This window comes from Chiloscyllium plagiosum, unplaced genomic scaffold, assembly GCF_037043375.1.
Source record: "Chiloscyllium plagiosum isolate Xiang-an unplaced genomic scaffold, Cpla_swu_hap1 HiC_scaffold_14, whole genome shotgun sequence".
Taxonomy (NCBI): domain Eukaryota; kingdom Metazoa; phylum Chordata; class Chondrichthyes; order Orectolobiformes; family Hemiscylliidae; genus Chiloscyllium; species Chiloscyllium plagiosum.
The window spans coordinates 68,202,748-68,224,290 of record NW_028270152.1 but is presented as its reverse complement, the minus strand read 5'-3'; the positions used below and the strand labels follow the sequence as shown (position 1 = coordinate 68,224,290).

General features: G+C 43.0%; 1 protein-coding gene across 1 annotated transcript in view; it reads right to left on the bottom strand.

Moving 5' to 3' along the window:
* Positions 1–9,247: 9,247 nt before the first annotated feature.
* The window catches only part of LOC122559165 (protein SSUH2 homolog), a 58,693-nt gene continuing 46,397 nt past the window's right edge, over positions 9,248–21,543 (bottom strand). Inside the window, exons 11-13 of the mRNA XM_043708539.2 lie at positions 20,644–20,749; positions 16,944–17,051; positions 9,248–13,952 (exon numbers count right to left, since the gene is read on the bottom strand). Coding sequence (XP_043564474.1) covers positions 13,809–13,952; positions 16,944–17,051; positions 20,644–20,749 — 358 coding nt within the window. The 3' untranslated portion in view covers positions 9,248–13,808. The remainder of the gene's footprint in view (positions 13,953–16,943; positions 17,052–20,643; positions 20,750–21,543) is intronic.

Genomic DNA, 21,543 nt, shown 5'->3' with positions numbered 1-21,543 from the left:
ACAGGCAATGATTAGATTGTTTCTTACTGGAGATGGTAATTGCCTGCCTTCCACTGCTATAATTGATTCCTTGATCTACACTGCAAACACCCATACTTTTTTATCTCCCTCTCTAATGTTGTCACCCTATAACCAGGAAGGTTGAGCTGCTAATCCTGCCCATCTTTCAGACAGGTCTTGGTCTGTGACATCATACTCCCACCTGCCTGTGTGGGCTGTCAGATCATCTGTCTTATTCCTCAGGCTCCTCACATTCAAATATACTCTATTTAGCCTTGCCAAATTAATTTCTTTCTTAATTAACCTGTGATAACTTTGTCTTCCAGATGTGCTTACATTTAACTTATAATTTCATTTCAGCCACTCTCCCCTCTGAATTACATGCCAGAATCACAATTCCCTGTGGATCTTGTTTAAATTTGTCCCAACAGCATTAGCAAATCTCCCTGCAAGGTTGTCAGTTCTATTCCTGTTCAGATGCAATTGGTACAGTCACATCAACTCCACAATAAAACACTCCATGGCCAAATGCAGTAAGACCTGGACAATATCCAGGTGAGGGCTGACAAATGGAAATGTAACATTCATGCCACATAACTGTCAGGCAATGATCATCTCAAACAGAAGAGAATCTAACCACATTCCATTGTATTACTATCACTGAATCCCCCACTACCAATATCTTAAGGCTTACCATTAACCAGTAACTGAGCTTGACCTGGTCACCCAGTTACAAGAAGGATATTATTAAGCTGGAGAGGGTTCAGAAGGTAGTTACCAGAACATTACTGGGTATGGAAGGTTTGAGTTATAAAGAAAGACTGTTTAAGCCTTTTTTCACTTGAGCGTAGGAGGTTGAGAGATTACCTTTTAGAGGTTTATAAAATCATGAGGGGCACAGATTAGAACAAGTCAACATGGATTTAGTAAGGGGAGGTCGTGCCTGACAAACCTGTTGGAATTCTTTGAAGAGGTGACAAGTAGGTTAGACCAGGGAAACCCAGTGGATGTGGTCTACCTGGACTTCCAAAAGGCCTTTGATAAGGTGCCACACGGGAGGCTGCTGAGTAAGGTGAGGGCCCATGGTGTTCGAGGTGAGCTACTGGTATGGATTGAGGATTGGCTGTCTGACAGAAGGCACAGAGTTGGGATAAAAGGTTCTTTTTCAGAATGGCAGCCGGTGACAAGGGTGTCCCACAGGGTTCAGTGTTGGGGTCGCAGCGGTTCATATTATATATTAATGATCTGGATGAAGGGACGAAGTTTGCCGATGATACGAAGTTAGGTGGACAGGCAGGTAGTACTGAGGAAGTGGGGAGGCTGCAGAAGGATCTAGACAGTTTGGGAGAGTGGTCCAGGAAATGGCTGATGGAATTCAATGTGAGCAAATGTGAGGTCTTGAACTTTGAAAAAAAGAATACAAGCATGGACTACTTTCTAAACGGTGAGAAAATTCATAAAGCCAAAGTACAAAGGGATCTGGGAGTGCTACTCAAGGATTCTCTAAAGGTAAACATGCAGGTTGAATCTGTGATTAAGAAAACGAATGCAATGTTGTCATTTATCTCAAGAGGGTTGGAATATAAAAGCACCGTTGTGCTACTGAGACTTTATAAAGCTCTGGTTAGGCCCCATTTGGAGTACTGTGTCCAGTTTTGGTCCCCACACCTCAGGAAGGACATACTGGCACTGGAGCGTGTCCAGCAGAGGTTCACACGGATGATCCCTGGAATGGTAGGTCTAACATACGAGGAACGGCTGAGGATCCTGGGATTGTATTCATTGGAGTTTAGAAGATTAAGCGGAGATCTAATAGAAACTTACAAGATAATACATGGCTTGGAAAGGGTGGACGCTGGGAAGTTGTTTCCGTTAGGCGAGGAGACTAGAACCCGTGGACACAGCCTTAGAATTAGAGGGGGTCAATTCAGAACAGAAATGCGGAGACATTTCTTCAGCCAGAGAGTGGTGGGCCTGTGGAATTCATTGCCGCAGAGTGCAGTGGAGGCCGGGACGCTAAGTGTCTTCAAGGCAGAGATTGATAAATTCTTGATGTCACAAAGAATTAAGGGCTACGGGGAGAGTGCGGGTAAGTGGAGTGGAAATGCCCATCAGCCATGATTGAATGGCGGAGTGGACTCGATGGGCCGAATGGCCTTACTTCCACTCCTCTGTCTTATGGTCTTATAGGGTTCATGGTAGGTGTCTTCTCTCCAGGATGGGGGATTTTAAGACTGGGGCACATTTTTAAGGTGAGAAGAGAGGAATTTAAAACAGACATGAGAGCAATTTCTTTATGCAGAGGGTGGTTCACATGTGGAATGAACTTCCTGAGGAAGTGATAGATGCAGGTATAATTACAACATTTAAAAGACACTTAGATAAGTAGACTGTATATAAATACAGTGATTACAAGAATATGTCAAATGTGGGAAAATGTGTGGAGTGTAATTCACTGTTGCAATCTCAAAGGCAGTTAAGTGTTGGTCAATTAATGCAGACCTGTTGGCATCTCCCTGCACTTGGCCCATATCCTTCTAAGGCAAAAGTGAGGACTGCAGATGCTGGAGATCAGAGTCTAGATTAGAGTGGTGCTGGAAAGACATAGCAGGTCAGGCAGCATCCGAGGAGCAGGAAAATCGACGTTTCGGGCAAAAACCCTTCATCAGGAATGCCTGATTTTCATCAATTTCCTGCTCCTCGGATGCTGCCTGACCTGCTATGCCTTTCCAGCACCACTCTAATCTAGACTCTGATCTCCAGCATCTGCTGGAGTCCTCACTTTTGCCTTAGAAGGATATGGGCCAAGTGCAGGGAGATGCCAACAGGTCTGCATTAATTGACCAACACTTAACTGCCTTTGAGATTGCAACAGTGAATTACACTCCACACATTTTCCCACATTTGACATATTCTTGTAATCACTGTATTTATATACAGTCTACTTATCTAAGTGTCTTTTAAATGTTGTAATTATACCTGCATCTATCACTTCCTCAGGAAGTTCATTCCACATGTGAACCACCCTCTAGACCCATATCCTTCTAAACCTTTCCTATCCATGTATTTGCCCAAATGCCTTTTAAATGTTGTTAATGTACCCGCCTCAACCACTTTTGCTGGCAGCTCATTCAATGTGCGTACCACACTCTGTGTAAAAAGGTTTCCCCTCAAGTTCCATTTATTCTTTCCCCTCTATCCTTAAACCGATGCCCTCCAGTCCTTTGGTGGCTTCTCTCCTTTGATTCCTCAACTTTGCATACTCGCTAATTTTCTGCCTTCTATTTCAAGTTTTGCCTCTTTTCCTTCTGGATCTGTGTGTATGTTTTCATCTCTTTACCAGATTTGTTTAAGTTCTTCTGGATGGCACCTGTGAACATATTTCTCTGTAAGAGTTCAGGTTTGTAGAGGCTCTACAGCCTCTGCCCAACATTGGAGCCAATGTCCTGCCTTCTGCACCATCTCAGTAGGCATACACTCACCACACTGTGCTCTCATATCTGAATTGTTGCCCAAAAAGGAATACTCAAACCTTTTACCCAGATGTCCTTCATTTGTGTGATAGACAAGACAAAAGCAGAGAACCGATTCAGACTTCAATTAAACAAACTCTTCTTTATTTAACTCAGACATATACCTGTTGCAACATTTACTTCTCACTTCACCTAATTTAACTTCAACTGCAACTCACTTCATTTAACTTCATTTCACCTTACTTAATTCACATCAAACCCTAACTGTAACTCAAAAAGTTTGGTTTCGATTTGAATGAAGTGGCCACTTTTTGCTCTCAGTGCAGATCTTTTCTGAAGATGAATTCAGGACATGTACTTCTCACACTCCTGGGGGGATTCAAGATGGCAGTGACCCAGTAGGTCTGCTTTGCTGAGCTCTGTACCAGAACCCCGACAAAATGGGGCACTCACCCTCCCTTTACTGCTTAATGTGCTGGAAATAACCATTTCTTGACCCCTAGAACTATTTGGTATTAGTTTGGAACAGCTAAGAAAATTACTAAAGGGAAGTGAGCACGAGGATTGCATCAGGCAGGGACCCACCGCCCGCCCCCCCCCCCCCCCTCCCCCCGCAACAACGACACACCCATGGCTGCAGAGTCGGCCTCCGTGACCGCCCCAGGGGACACACCTATGGAGCAGAGCCTGATCTCAAGAGAGAAGAAACTCCGAGAGAAGATTGATTTGCTGATGGAGGAGACCCGGGCCAGGCTTGAATCGATCTCGGTCGTGCTGCAGAGGCATGACCAGGAGATCGAGCGCCCCAGGCAGGGTGTCAGGGAGGCGGAGCAATGGGCCGCGGCTTCCAAGACCGCAGCGGAGTCCTCGACAGGCCGTGTTCAGGCCCTGGATCGTCGAGTGCAGGCCTTGGAGGGGCAGGCTGATGACCTAGAAAATCAAGATCGTCAGAAGAACATCTGTTTGCTGGGGCTTCCTGAACACGACAAAAAAGGCCAGCTTGTCAGCTTCTTGGGGCAATGGCTCCCGCAATTTCTGAGGCAGGAGGTCGAGGTAGGCCGGGTGCGGGTCAAGTGGGCCCACCGGGTCGCAGTGTGTAGTCCCGATCGGACCAGCGCCACCGCCCGGTGTGACTCTAGCATTATGGAGATAAACAAATGATGCTGGAAGCCTCTAGAGCACTGGGGAAGGATGCTATATAACGGATCACAAACTATGCTTTTCTAGGACTTCTCTCTGGTCATGATTCATAAGAGGAAGACTTTTGATAAGGTAAAAAGACAGCTGAGGGACTTGAATATCAAGTATTCTGTTAAATATCAGGCGATACTGCATTTCAGTTGTGGAGGGTCTGTGTACAACTTTGATTCACCGGAAAAGGCAAAGGACTTCTTGGATACTTTAAAACAGACTGACTGGCTTGAATTATGTGGACAATGGTGTTGATTTTGTTTTTTACTCTGCAATTTGCCTGGTTTACCTGGTTGTTGGAGGGTGGTCTTGGGATTTGTTTTAAATATGTCGGGGTCATAATTATTTCCCTTTTTTTGTCTCCTCTCCCTTCGCTCTCCCTTCCTATCATCCTTTGTTTTCCTGGGTTTTCTTTTCTTATTATTTCCTTTTGTCCTTCTTTTCTGGTTTGGGTTGGGAGGGGCGATGGGGGGAATCGGGGAGAGGTCTTCTTTTGGTTCTACAGGAGTGCCTAGGGTTACAGTATGGAGAGGACGGGTTGAGTGTCCATTTTTACCTTTCTTGTTAAAAGATTTTTTTTTCTCACTTTGTGTTGTCTGGGGTGGGGGCATGACTTCAGCCGGAAGGAGTCATGGAGGGGTTAATGGATGGTATGAGCGCCCCCCCCCCCCCCCCCTCCGTGGACAAGGGGGAAAGACACCATTCATTTATGTTATACATTGGTATGTTGCAGATGTAGTTGTTAGAAGTTTTGATTTAGTAGTTTTGCAAGTTACATTTTTAAACTTATACAAACTGTTCATGGTTTTGACTCGGCGCGCGGGGGATCACAGACTGTTTCGGATGATCATGGCTAGCCATTCGTTTGAATGGTGCACCTAGAATGTTAAGGGGAGTCACCCACAAATTAAGAGAAAAACGATACTGTCAAGCCTTAGAAAAGAGAGGGTCGATGTAGCCTTGCTGTAAGAAACGTATTTAACCGATAAGGACCATATGAAGTTGCAACAGGGAGGATTTGGCCAGGTGTTTTTCTCATCCTTTAATTTGAAAAGTAGAGGAGTTGCTATTCTCATCCAGAAGAACCTCCCGTTTCAAATGCTCGGCCAAATTAAGGGTGAGTCCAGGTGGTTCATAATTCTTAAAGCTTTAATACATGGAGAGGATTATGGGATTCTGAATGTATAATTGCCCCCAGCACATCCCCTTAAATTCTAAACGGATATGCCTTGGGGCGCCTCATACAATTATAGGAGGAGACTTTAATCGTATTATTGACACCAAGGTGGACAGGATGCCTAGGGGTCTTGCAGGCAGTTGGTGGACCTGAACAGGGTGTTGGGGTTGGGATTTTACCCTTTTTCTAACCCACATAAGTGCTATTGTAGAATTGACATGTTTTTGTTCCACTGAAGCTTTTGAACTCCGTGCTGTCTTGCAAAATAGGAAACATAGCTGTTTCTGACCATGCGGCAGTGGACATGGAGGTGCAGGCCAGTGGTAGCGGAACTGGCTCCTGGCACTGGTGCATGGACCCTTCCTCCAGAAAGATAGCAAGTTTATAGACTATTTAAAATCCTTTGCGATATTAATTCTGGTACGGCCAGTAATCCCTCGGTGCTGTGGGAGACTGCCAAGGCCTGTGCACGGGGTTTGATTATTTCTTACTCTGCGACCCAGAAGAGACAGAAGGGAGAACAGGAATGCTTGCTTGAGGCTTGCCTGAAGGCAGCTGAGTTAGCATATTTTGACAGATTGTCTCTAACTAAATTGTAATAGATTACAGCCCTTAGGGCTACTTTGAATGCTGCACTCACCCAAACAGCAAGGAGGGAAATCTCTTTTATGAAACAGATTTTTTGAGTATGATGATAAATTGGGTAGATGTCTAGCGTACTTGGCCAGAAAGAAGAATGCTCCCAACCTATTACATCCATCAGAGAGAGGGCTGGTATTCTTACCGGCAATGCTAAAACGATTAATGCAGCATTTAGAAAGTTTTATTTTGAACTGTACCAGTCGGAGGGCTATGAGGACAGAATGATGAAGATGGAATCCTTTTTTAAGACCTGGACCTTTCAGGTGTAACCTCAGAACAGGCTTCCTTTTTGAATGCCCCCTTGACAATTCAGGAAGTACAGGAGGCGGTGATGCAGCTCCAGAGTGGTAAAGCGCCCGGAACAGGTGGATTTCAAAGTGAGCTTTATAAGGAGTTTATAGACAAGCTGGCCAGGCCACTCTTGGATATATCCAATTACTCATACACTTAGGACTGCCTCCCATCATCTTTGTGAGAAGCAAATATTTCCTTATTCTTAAGAAAGAAAATGCCACATTTCATACAGGCCCATGTCATTACTGAACATGGATTTTAAAATCCTGTCGAAAATGCTGGGGTACCTCTTTTATGTCATGGAACGGTTTCATCTTGGAGGGGTTTTTGCCAAATGGGTGGCAGTGTTGTGTAGTGACCCGAAAGCAGCGGTTCTCACTAACGGTACAAGGTCAGATAGTTTTAGTGTTGGCAGAGGCTGCCATCAAGGATGCCCTCTCCCGCCACTACTGTTTATATTGGTGACCACGCCACTGGCAGAGGCTATCCAGATGGATCCCAATATAACTGCCCCACAGCTAGGGTCAGGCAGGCATAAAATTACCCTCTACGTGGATGATGCCCTTCTCTTTTTAACTGATCCAATGACATCTGGGCCCCGCTTATACAAGCGATTAATCTATTTGGTTTGTTTTCAGGGTATAAAATTAATTTCATGAAATCCAAGGCCATGCCTTTGGGGTGCCTTATTAGTATATCCAATTTTGGGAATGGAACCCATTTCCCCTTCTGGTGATCACAGGGAAGCTTTCAGTATTTAGGTATTTTTATCACGCCGGTCTTCGATCAACTATATAAAGCCAATTATGTGCAGTTGCTAGAGAAGATAAAGCAGGACTTTCAGCGCTGGGAAGATCTTCCAATATCTTGATTGGGCAGGATAGCTCTGGTTAAAATGAATGTTCTTCTTCACTTACTATATCCCATGAGAAAGCTCCCCTTGATGCTACCAAGGCAAACACTACAGAGGCTTTAGAGTTGGCTTGGATCTTTTATCTCTCATCATAGGCAGCCTCTTATTAAGCTGGAAAAATTGCAGCTTCCGCAGGAGAGGGTGGGGGCGTCTGGATTTTCCAGACTTTATGAAATACCAATTGAGTTCTTCACTCTCCTATTCGGCTGAATGGGCCTGTCAAGACCTGTGATTCATCTGGTTGGGTATTGAGGCCTACCAGACAAAATGCTCCCTCATGAATTTGTTGTTTATTTACAAGATGAGAACTGTTATGGACCTCTGCAGAAATTGTCCTAAACACAGTTAAAGCATGGAGAATAATGTGGCAGGGCGAGGGCAATTTACAAAAAAACTTCCCCTTTCACTCCCATAGTGGAAATGTTGGGATTCCAGCCGGGGTCGATGGACTCTGGCTTTACGTTCTGGGAATCCCGAGGAATCTCCTGTTTGGGAGATCTATTTGTGGTTTGTGGAGTAGAGTAGTAGTTTGTTTCCTGTTATTGTTATTATGTTATAAAGTTGCTACACTACTTTGTACTGGTTTTGCAATTTTGTAAAAGACTTAATAAATATTTGTATTGAAAAAATGATTTTAAAAAAAAGGCACACTCTCAAGAGGTCCTTTGTTCTGTTAACTTTTATCCCAAAATTCCCTGGTTTCCAGAACCTTCTCTGGCAGCCAGCCAATGAATTGACCAAACCCTGATTACAACGTCCAATCCAAGCCAATGGAGTTTATTGGTAAAGAACTCTGCATTTGTTGGTACCAGGTCGTAAACAGCCATATTCCATGCTCCATGTAAGGCAATATAGTGCCAGGCCTGCCTTATTTGATCACAACAAGGAACTGTGGGTCACGACATTTCCTGGCGGCAGTTTTAACCAAGGTCAGAGTTTAAACAACCTTGACCAAAATTCCCAGCATGCTTGATTGTATATCTCTTAACCATTTCCACCAATGGCCACCTAATTACAGTATTCACAAGTGTGTGGCATTGAGATGAATTCAGGAGCTAACATTTTTGTTGCCATGGTTTCAAATTTCTTTCCTCACTTACTTTATCTGCTCACAGTATCCCACCCTTCAGCTGGAGTAAATGATATTAACCTCTGACTGTTCACTTTCCCCCTCCCACCCTCAGGAGTGTGGAGCCTTAGGTATGACTGTCTGACAGGTGACTCTACAATGAATAATCCTATAGTGGTCTGGCAAGCTGGTTTTGACAAATAATGAATGATTTGATTTGATTTATTACTGTCACATGTACCAAGATACAGTGAAAAGTATTGTTCTGCATGCTAACCAGACCAATCATACCTTAGACAAGTATATGAGGGGAATAGCACAGAATGCAGAATATAGTGTTACAGCTGAAGAGAAGGTGCAGAGAAAGATCAACTCTAATACATGAGAGGTCGTAAGTCCGATAACATTGGGAAAGAAGCTGTTCTTGCATTCAGAACACAGAATTATAATTAAAAGCTTCAGGTGTTAAGAAACAAACGGAGACAGCATTAATGTCCAAAAATGTTTTAATCAAGTGAAAATGATCCATTTCAACAAATATTCCAATAGATAAAATTAGACAATTACAAATCAGGATTCATTACAATTAAAATGGGACAGATATTTCGATCTATATTTAAAGTACAATGTATATCTAGTAGTACCTCGCCAAAGTGTACGGTTCAGCTATGAATATGTAAAGCTGTTTTTCCCCATTCACACTGTCTGTCCTCAATCTTTCAATATGTTAAGGGTGACATAGGGTAATTACTTCTTCAAAAACTTGAAATTTATACAGTTTGCAGCACTGTTATTAAGTGTTGTGGCACAGTGGTAGTGTCCCTAACTCTGAGCAAGAAGCTCCAAGTTTGAACCTCATTCTGGGACTTGTTAGGTTGTGGAAGAAGGTGAGTTTGTAACGGGACTAAACAGGCTTGTTATCGGCTGTGAGTCCTTCCAGTGCAGTTGGTAAAGAGAAGAATCAAAGGAAAGTAGACAGTATAAGAATTCGGAGCTTAATGTCAAAACAGATTGCATTGAAGTGTACATGAACAAAGCAAGTGAGCTGAGGACACCAATATGCATTAGGAAGTAAATCAAAACTCTAACTGTAGATAACAATGGAAAACCACTGCAGTACTTTACCCATATATATGGACCATGGAAATAGTGGAAGTCTACAGCTCAATTCTCAGAAACAAGATCAAAAGACAGATTGGGTGTTATCATTAGGCTTCTTGAGATAGTAGGATCAAAAAAATTATTTGGAAAAGCAAGTGTTAGTTAACATACTTCTGAATTCATTCAGTCACAATGCCACCAACATCCAGTCCAGTTGGATGTTCTTCTTAGAATTCTTCTTAGAATTGAAAACAACAAATTTTTAACAAAAAAACAAAAACTAGGAAACAGATGTTGGAAATCTGAGACAGAAATTGCTGTAGAAACTTAGCAGATCTAGCAGCATTAGTGGAGAGAGAGCAGGGCTAATGTTTCAGGTCCAGTGACCCTTCATCAGAACTGAGTGTGGTTTTCTCGGCGTCGAAAGCAACAAGTCACATTTCCCAACTGAGTTTCGGAACAGCACGATGAGATTCTCACTTTGAGGTTGCTGAAAGGACAGGCATCCAGCTGATAGAGTGGACCAGGCTACCTCTCAAGGCTGCTCTCACTTGCTTTCTTAGAGCTCCTTTATTTAGCACCTAATTGGATGCTCACAGTCGCCCCCAGCCTCACTTTCTAGCACATTTCCTCCTCAGTCTGAGTGCTAACAAGTGCACAGCACCTCTGTGCTATAAGCAAGTCAAGACAGAGTCAAGGGGATGGACACACTGCACAACACTGTCTCACACTCCAACATGAGAGGACAAATGGTACATGCTTTATGTTAACAACCATATCTCAAAATCAAGGGGGAATAATTATCAATCAAGGGGAATACCATTTAGTCAGGGGGTCCTGAAACAGTAAATCAAGGCAGCCTCTGGATATCATAAATCACAGAATCCTTATAGTGTGGAAGCAGGCCATTCAGCCCATCAATCTACACTGCCCCTCTGAAGAGCAACCCACCCAGACCCATCCCTTTATTCTATAGCCCTGCATTTCCAATGGCTCATAGCTAATCCATTCGGCCTGCACATCCCTGGACACTATGGACAATTTAGCATGGCCAATCCACTTAACATACACACCTTCGGACTGAGAGAGGAGGTAGGAGCAAAGCTTTTCGGAGAGGCCTTCTTTGTACACTGTCCGGCAGTCCTCCAGATGGCTGAGACCACACCAATCTGGTGGCAACCCTGGACCAGACTGCCATGATCTGTTGCCATGGTGATCTCTGAGTGTCCTGGAGGACATTCCTCCTTTGTGCCACCTTGTCCACCAGAAGCTGCAGTTCACGGTTTTCGTGGCGTGGTGCCAATTCCCCCTTCCCCGTCACGCCTGGTGCAAATGTCACAAACTGCGCAGGGCAGCCCTGGACTGACAGCACAATAGTTTTTTTTAAATATGATGACAGTGCCAGGATCCTGGATTACCCTTGTAGCAGCGAGGACCTCTGGGATATGCTCAGTGAGAAAATCGGGCTAGCATCAGGTGAGAAGGAGTGTCATAGAGGCTGATAAGTAGTTAATAAGACAAGTTTGGGACCATAGTACAAGAAACTTTACCAGGCCTCATGGAGAGAAACACTCCATGAAACTTGACAAAAATGGCACTTTGCTGAAATAGAGCATGGTTCAGTCCAGACTGAATGATTCAGGTCAATGACTTCTCATCAAAACTGGAGCAGTTAGAGCTATAACAGATTTAAACAAGTGTAGAGTCATGACCAGGGCAGAGATTAGGATGGAATAAATGCCTTGGTGACATGGTAGAAGATGGGAGCGATTAAATGATAAAAGGTTGATGATGCAAGGCAAAAGGGTTAACAATAGGTCAAGTAAAGAAACAAAAGATGCCCAACAGGAAGCAGGATTAGCTGCCATCCAAAAATCAAGCTAAAAGTACACAAAACCAAAGTAGGGGTGTGGTTATGATTGGCGATATTTGAAAAATCGGTGATGAATACAGAGGCGGTGAACTGTCTAACAAGAAGATGAAGTGCTGTTCCTCAAATTCACAACGAGCTTCATTGGGACACTATGGGAGGCCAAGATAAAGACATCAGGTCGGGAGATGACTGGCTGTTTTTGGTTTACTTTCACAGTCTGCATGTGTCTCACTCTCTCTCAGAATGCATGTGGCTTCATATTCCTCTCTCACTTTGTATGTGTCTCTCTGCCGAACCCTCGTGGTCTGTATGTTTGTCATCGTCTCTCTCTCTCTTGGTCAGTGCTTCTCTCCATCTTTCCCTCATGATCTGTGCGTGTGTCTCCATCTTTGTCTCTCAGTCTGCATATGTGTTTGTACCTCGGTCAAACTTTGCCCCAGTCTTGTTCCTTTGGTCTGTGCATCTAATTTTGTTTGTCTTTCTCTCAGTCTGTGTGTGTTTCTCCCTCTTTCTCAGTCTGCATGTTTTGTCTCAATTTCTGCTTCTTGGTGTGTGTGTCTTGGTCCTTATGTTCCTGTCCTCCTTTCCCCTCCCGCCATCCCCCCAATACTGGGTCTAAGTGTGCCACTGTCTTTCTCTTTATCGGGTCTGTGCATGTCTCTCTCTCTCTCTCTCTCGGCCAATGTGCGTTTCTCTATTGGTCTGTATGTGCATGTCCCTTTTTCTCTCAGTCTGTGTCTCTCTCTTTCCGTCTCTCTCTCTCTCCCTCTCTACACTGAGTTTTGTGTGTCGGTCTTTTGTCCTCAGTCTTGTTTCTTTAGAAGATCTTGTGAATTTAATTCTTGTAAAGCCAAAAACATGTCACATGTGGACTACGCAAATTATAGTTTCAATAACTAGAAAAAAAATGCACAAAAGTATACTCTGTAGTTATCCTGTTCCCTTCATAAACACAAATGTCCCTTTTGTGTTGCAGTTGCTCGCAGTGCCTGTCTGTCCTCACCACAGAAATAACAGCCCATTTGCTCTCTTTGGCAGAGAATTACCTTTAGGCTTATTTGTGATGTTCTCTGGAATATCTCCTTTCCCTCAGGATATCTGCACAAATGCAGAGCCTCTATGTTTATGAGATACCAGTCAGCAATGCAGTTGCTCAATCTCATCTTGTTGCTTTCATCACAGCACAGGCCCACAGTGATATTATGTGCCACACAACCTTTATTCTGGGTTCAGACCTCCTGAGGACTAATTATCTTTCCACAGTGACTTACAAAAGGTTATCTTATAATGCAAGGTGGTCTACACCAGAAAGGAGAACATGAGAAGGATATTTCAGCCAATCTACACGGTCTTGCTTTTATTTACAGAATGAAACATTGCAAACATACACCTCCTAACTCACCAGTGGTATTTTATATGCTCGAGTGAAACCCCAATTACTAATTTCTACTTGCATGCAACTGACATACAACTAACGCAAGGTTTCCATTGCAAAGTCTCAACAGACAGAGTTAGTGTTTAAGCAGAACAGAGATCGCAGATTGGAAGCTTAAGTTTTATAAAATGAACCCGATTCTATAATGGGAGCGAGTAGTTACTGGAGAGATATCCCCATTCAGAAACAATGAGCATAGATGCTGCCAGTCCTTTTACCTGAGTGGGGCCAATACAGCCAAGCCTGACCAAACATCCCACAATACATCTGCACTCCCAAAGGTCACTGGGTCACTGCTGGAACTTTAGTAATTCTGTCACACTCCTTAACTGTAACTGTAGTACCCATTCCTATTACGGTAGACATCACCGTCTGAACAGGAGCCATCCCAATCAAGGACTCATTGGATGGGGTAATCCACCAGTAAACCATGGAGAGACTCGGAGACTGGTCCATTGTCTTAGTTATTAGAGTGATGATCAACTACTGATTGGAGAAACTGGCATAGGTTTGGCAGAATTAACTCACCAACAACTTGCTGAATAAGAGCTGGGTTTTAAGCAGCTGGTAGTGAGCTGCTGCATCTTGGCTGTTGTGTGGACATTCTGTAGGTAGGAGCAGCAGTTTTGACTTGGTATGGTTACAGAATGCTGCAGCAGCAGCACTTTGCAGGATAGTCTGGGGCATACACTTTATTTTCCGTACCGCATGTGAAATAGTTGTATTCTATTCCTTTCCATTCGTAGAACACTTGAGTAATTGGAATGAACTCAATCGTCTGACGCTGCCAAGAAGACAGAATTTAATAATTTAGTGGCATTTTTCAGAGTTTCCTAACTGGAGTCTGCACAATGTAAATTTAGCTTCTGATCGAGCCTGCTTATAGCAGACTTGATCAGAAGCTAAATTTATAGTGTGCATTACTTCAGATACAATTGAGCACATAATGATTTCAATACTCACACAGTGAACCATTATAGTTGCAAATCAATAACTTGCACTTATGCCGTGCCTTTAACAGAGTAAAAAGTCTGAAGAATTTTACCAGGACATGATCACACAAAATTTGATAGATATAAAGGAGATCAAAACCTGGGTTAACAGTTCATATCTCAGGAGGATTTTTGTACAAGATGGGGAGGTTTAGGAAAGGCTTTCCAGAGCTTAGTGATTGGGCAGCTGGAAATGTAGCAACCAATAGCAGAGTCTTCAAAAATCAGGGGTGATGATGAGGCCAGGATTCAATGAGTGCAGATACCTCAAGGGCAGGGTAAGAATGGATGAGACTACAGAGACAGGAAGGAATGAAGTTATAAAGGGATTTGAAAATAATGCTGAGAATTTAAAGGACAAGGCATTCCTTAATTTTTCATGTAGGTTAATGAGCACAGGGGTGGTGAGCTGGTGCACCATGGCAATAGCTGGTAGAATTCTGCAGAGCAGTTTGTGGAGGGTAGAATAGGGTGTGAGTTGAGCCAAGACTCAATAATCAAGTCTAGAGATATCAAAGGAGAGATGAGAGTTTCAAGGTTCGATGCAGGCCAAATTTACAGAGGTGGATGTAGATGGGATTGAGCAATGGTGTAGATACGTGATTCACTGCTGATCCTGGAATTAAGCATAGCCCCAAGGCATCCAACAATCTGGTTCAGCTCAGCAAGTTACTCAGGACTGGGATGAAGTCAATGTTTCGGGAACAATGTTTGAGATCAGGACTGACGGCAATGGTCTTCCCAATATTTGGCTGTAGGAAATTTTTGTTGCTGGATGGATGCTGAACATATAGCCTGACAGGTTGGAGATGTGGGAGGGGTACAGAAAGGTAATGATGAGGTAGGGCTGGGTATCATTGACATACATGTGGAAGTTAATGCTGTGTTTTCAGGTGATGCCCTGGAGGGGCAGTCTGTAGATGAGAAACAAGAGGGGGCTAAGGACAGATCCTTGGGCTGGCTAAAGAGGAATGGGAAGGAAAGCTACAAATTAATGTATGCAAACAGCATTTAAAATTAAAGAGCATAGGATAGGGGGTGGTGCAGTAAGATGAATAGAGAACTGGTTGGTAGGCAGGAAACAAAGAGCTGAATAGCTTACTCCTGCTTCTACATTTCTAAGTGGGTGAAATTATTTATCAGTCATCTTCCTGTGGTGTTGCAAATGGGAAACAAAGAGGTGAGTGTAGGCTGTGGGGCGGGGAGGAGGGGTGAGAAGGCTGTGGATATATTGAACCACTGTGCATCCATTCCATTTTAGAAGTCAGTGTTTTTTTTTTAAGCCTAACACTTTTACATCATGAAGTGGCAACACTGAGGGCAATATGGGAAGCAGCATGAGAGCTGACAGCAGCCTGTACATTTTCCTGACTTGAGGTGGAGGAGCTGGGGAATGTGAAACAGAGATCGTAGTGTCATATAGCATGGAAGCTGGCCCTTTCGATCCAGTCCATACCGACCATGTTCCCAAACTAAACTAGTCCCACCTGCCTATGTTTGACCTGCATCTTTTCAAACCTTTCCTATTATGTACCTATCCAAATGCCTTTTAAATGTTGTAACTGTACCCACATCCACCACATCCTCTGGAAGGTCATTCCACAAGGAGAGCAGGAAGGATGAGTCAAGGAAGCCTCCTGTTTTTGGTACATTTCACGCCTACCTTCTCCATGTAGAACCACATTCCATGTAAAAAAAAGTTATCCTTCATGCTGTTTGTAAATCTTTCTCCTCTCACCTTAAAAATATATACCCTAGTTTTGAACTCCCCCACCTTACGGAAAAGATCTTTGCTATTCACTTATCTCTGTCCCCTCATTATTTTATAAACTTCTAAGTTCACCCCTCAACTTCCATTCCAGTGAAGAAAGTCCCAGCCTATCCACCTTCTGCTTATAACTCAAACCCTCCATTCCTGACAACATTTTGATAAATCTTTCTGAACCCTCTCCAGTTTAATAATATCCTTCCTATAAGAGATCAGAGGAGGCCACACCAACATCCTATACAACCTCAATATGTCATCAAATCCTCTCCTGAATGGTCTGACCAATGAAGGCAAGCATGCTAAACATCTTCTTAACCATCCTGCGAAGCAAATTTCAAAGAATGATGTACTTGAACTCCTAGGTCTCTCTATTCGACAACATTTTCCAGTGCCATACCACTAACTGTACAAATCCTGCCCTTGTTTGTTTTACCAAAGTGCAATATCTCGCATTTATCCAAATTACACTCCATCTGTCACTCTTCAGGCCATTGACCCAACTGATCAAAATTTCTTTGGTAAGTGCCACCATTAGTCAATGGTTGGAATTAAATGGATACTTTCTGTTAGCAATGAGAGTACTGGAGCTCTTACATGGAGAAGGTAGGTGTGAAATGTACTAAAAACGTACTATCCAGGTAAAGGCAAGCTGTTTGCCTTTAAAACTGCCCTCCAAGACTATTTCCCACCTTCTCCCTGTGCCTAGCATAATTGACTGAGTGCCAAATCTAATTCTGGGTCAATCAGGGCCTTTCCCTTTAACAATACTGTCAGCTCATTGACATGGACTTGGAGCCAGTTGTTAGGAACCTGACACAAAGTTGAAAAGGCTGACCAAAGGACTTTTGTCCCAAGTGGTGAAATGCAGTGATTTCAGCTGTTACACGTGAAACAAATGCAACAACAGATCGAAAAAGGTCACACGCAAAACATCTGAATCAAATCATGCTCCCATTTGGAAACAGAGATTCATAATGAATTACTGCAGGTTCTGGCCGTAGTTTCATAAACTCACCTGTTGGATTATGTGGGAGGTTCTCATCAGCTCGTTCTGATGTTTTTGGATGGCTAGCTGGGAGGCATGATTAATCTGATTCTCTGGAAATCCCACTATAGGATAGACCTAAGGGGACAAAACAGAAAGGGTAGGAACACAAAGACTATTATAAATTCAGAATGTCAAACCCACGGTTCAAAATCCAAATGCACAAATCACCACCTGTATCATTCAACCGAATTTATTTGGGATCTGTTAAATTTACAGACGTTATCATTATCACACCGAATGAGACAAGAGAGTTGTGAGATGTCAAGAGCCCAGCAAATGTTTACTTTATATTTTTGTTCTTCTCCAGTATTTGGTCAAAGAAGGGGAAAGACCAAAAGCAAGAAATAACTTGTCCTTATCTAACACTTATCATTTCCTCAGGACATCTCAAAGATCCTCCCAACCAAAGAAGTCATCACTTTGATATATAGTGAAGGAAATGCAGCAGCCACACACACAATTCCCGCAAACAGCAATGAGAAAAAAAGACCAGATAATCTGTTTGAGCAACACTGCTTGAGAGCTAAATGCTCGGACACTAGATGAGATACCCTTCTCTTTAGTGAACAGTGGCACTGAATCTTTCACAATCACTTGACAGGACAGATAGAGTCAGAAAATGTGGCGCTGGAAAAGCACAGCAGATCAGGCAGCATCCAAGGAGCAGGAGAATTGACGATTCGGGCGTAAGCCCTTCATAAGGTACAGAGTTACGGGTTAATGTCTCAACTGAAAGATGGGACTCCACACTCTCAGCAGATTAATACAGTGTTAACTTGGATGAAGTGCTTATGTTTCTGTACAGTTCAGCCAGGATTGAAATAAAAATCTTAAGTGACAAATCCCAATCAGAAAGGATACAGTAATGTACTGAGGAAAAGTTTAAAACACTTCAAAAAAATCAATAAACAAAATACATATGACATCTTCCCACATCTTCAGCATTGGGTTGAAGGGTTATGGAGAGCAGGCAGGAAAGTGGATTTGAGGCTGAGATGGGATCAGCCGTGATCATATTAAATGGTGGGTCTGGCTCGAGGACTGAATTGCCTACTCCTGCCCCGTAATTCTTACTTTCTTAAAGAAACACAATGGCAGGTGGTGGAATTTGAATTAAATGGAGCTCTGGAATGAAGAGCTAGCATAATGGCGACCACTTAGGCAATGTCAATTATCACAGAAACTTATGAGATTCACTAACGTCCTTTCAGGCAAGAAATCTGTCATTTTTTTACCTGGTCTGGTTTAATTGTGACTCCAGATTCACAGCCACGTGGTTGATTCATTATTGCCCTTTGGGCTAAAATACTGAACTAATAAGTGACATCTACATCCAAAGATTGAATAGTTAAAAAAAATTACTAATAATAATGATATTTCTTGAGCAAATGATGAATGGCAATCACCACAAATCTCTGAAAGTCCCTTTAACCTTTAAAAACCTTCAAAAATCAATAAACAAAATACATATGACATCTTCCCACATCCCATGAAATAAGCAGAGACCAGACTGTATAGAGACATGGGATAAGGGGTGAAATCCTCTTTTCCCAAATAAAGCAAGAAAAATATTCATTGTCCCTGAAATATTAATAATTTAAGCAGGAACATGTATCTTCCAATCCCCAAAGCTACAAACAGGACTACTTATACGTCAAAAAGAGCATAAGCAGCAAGTGATAGAGCGAAGAAATTCCACAACCAATGTCAAATGGTGGTGGACAACTAAACGACTCACAGGAGAAGGAGGCTCCACAAATATCCCCATTCTCAAATGATGGGGGAGCCCAGCACATTAGCGCAAAAGATAAGGCTAAAACATTTGCAGCAATCTTCAGCCGGATATGCCAAGTGAATGATCCATCTTGGTCTCCTCCAGTGGTCCCCCAGCATCAGCAGTCTTCAGCAAATTAGATTCACTCCATGTGATATTAAGAAATGTTTGATCTGGATGCAAAACGATCGATTGCAGCATTGATGTCAAGAGCTGCCACTCTCACCTGACCTTGAGGATTCAGCTCTTTTGTCCATGTTTGAACCAAGGCTGTAATGAGGTCAGGAGCTGTGTGACCCTGGCAGAACCCAAACTGGGAGGGGGGGTCACTGAGCAGGTTATTACTGAGCATTTACTGCTTGATAGTACTGTTGATGATACCTTACAACACTTTATGGATGATCGAGAGTACGCTGATGGGGCAGTAATTGGCTAGGTTGGATTTATCCTTTGTTTTCAAATGTACAAAACCTACCTGGGAAATTTTCCTCATTGTCAAGGAGATGCCTGTGTTGTAACTATAGGAAGAGCTTGGCTAGGGGACTGTGAAGTTCTGGACACAAGCCTTCAGTACTATTGTTGGAATGTTGTCAGGGCCCTTAGCCTTTACAGTATTCAATGTCTCCAACCATTTCTTGGGAAAAAGGGGGATAACTCTCCACTGGTTGGAGTCATACCAGACACCAAGAAAGATTATAGTGGTTGTTGGAGGTTAGTCATCTCAGCTCCAGGATATCTCTGTAGGAGTTTCTCAGAGTATGTCCTAGGCCCAACCAGCTTCAACTGCTTCATCAATGACCTTCCCTCCATCCGCCAATGGGTGGCACAGTGGCTGAAGTGGTTAGCACTACTGCCTTACAGCACCAGGGACCCGGGTTCAATTTCAGCCTTGGGCAATTCTCCTCGTGTCTGCGTGGATTTCCTCTGGGTGCTTCGGTTTCCTCCCACAATCCAAAAGATGTGCAGGTCAGATGAATTGGGTGCTAAATTGCCCATAGTGTTAGATGCATTAGTCAGGGGTAATTATAGGGTAAGGGAATGGGTCTGGGTGGGTTTCTCTGTGGATGGTCGATGTGGACTTGTTGGGCTAAAGGGCCTGTTTCCATACTGTAGGGAATCTGATCTAATTTAATCATAACATCAGAAGTGAGGATGTTTGTTGATGAATGCACAATGTTCAGCACTATTCACAACTCCTCAGACAGTGAGGAGGAGTTCAAATGTAAAACAAGATTTGGAAAATAACCAGACTTGGGCTCAAAAGTGGCAAGTAGCATTCTTGCCACATGAATGCCAGGCGATGATCATTTGCAACAAGAGCGAATCTATCTATCTATTCCACCTCAATGTTGAATGTATTTTCCATCACTGAATCCATCAGTATTAACATAACCATTGGTCCAATCTGAGGGGTGTCTCTAACCCTCAAGCACAGTGACTGAGCATATAGCCTGCCCTCAACATCGAAGCTCCTTTGCGAAGATTGTAGTCATTCAGGACAGTGAACCCATACCAGCATCAAGTTCCCCTCGGTCAGGTTTAACACAGCCTCAGAAAAAGGAAAGAAAGTGGTGGAATTATTATCTTTGAATATTTTTAAGGTGGAGAAGGATAGATTCTTGGTAAGCACAGAGGTGAAAGGTCAGGGGAATGTGAAGTTATTATCAGATCAGCCATGACCTTATTAAATAGCAGAACAGTCTCAAGGAGCCAAGTAGCCTTCTCCTGCTCTTGTGTATATATGTTCAGTTTGTACTCTAGGAGTGTCCTTTACTCATCTCCCACACAAACCAGCCCTTTGATCTCTCTGCAGCTGATTTGATAAACTCACTCAGCAACTGCAGGTCCAACCTTTCATAATGCTGAGCTTGCAGAGAAAATGCCTTTTCTTACCATGTATTGTTGATCAGTGAAGATGTTCTGGCCTGCCATTTTGTTATAAAGGTCCAAAGGAAGTCCACTTTGTTGATCAGCAATTTTTTCGAAGATGTTATTTTTCCTGATTGAGGAAAAGGTATAACTTAGTTTCTTTCAGTGCAGTGTAGCTAAAGGTTAGGCTTAGCCATGCCCTTTGAAAGGAAACAGTAAGCATGTATCAAAACCTCCCTCTTTCAGTGAAGTTGTATTGTCATAGTACAGCCTGGATGCAAATATTGATCTGTTGTCCTGCGTTCTATCCTCAACAAATATGGGCAGGAGCTGCTATGTCTCGACTTCTTTGTTGAAGGACTGCAATGCCTTTATGTGTGGATACTGGGTTTAAACAAAACCAAACAAAAGTTTGGTTTTGTTTAAACCCAGTATATACATACACACAGTTTATTGCTATTTAGTTCATTTTTTTAATAACTGTGGAGTCAAATTATGATTGGGATGTCGTTAAAGCACAACTGCACTGAGGCCTGAAGCCTATGTAACACTGTACACGCACTTGAATGTAAGGGTTAACTCAAGGCATTTTCAAAAGTTCAATCGTCCACTTGCATTACTCACCATTACAGAGTCATGGCTTAAAGGATTACATGGGCGAAAGTGAGCACTACAGATGCTGGAGATTACAGTCAAGATTAGAGTGATGCTGGAAAAGCACAGCAGGTCAGGCAGCATCCGAGGAATAGGAAAATCGATGTTTCGGGCAAAAACCCGATGAAGGGCTTTTGCCCGAAACGTCGATTTTGCTGCTCCTCGGATGCTGCCTGACCTGCTGTGCTTTTCCAGCACCACTCTAATCTTAAAGGATCACACGACTTGGGGAGCTGAATATTAATAAGTACATAACCTTTAGGAAGGACA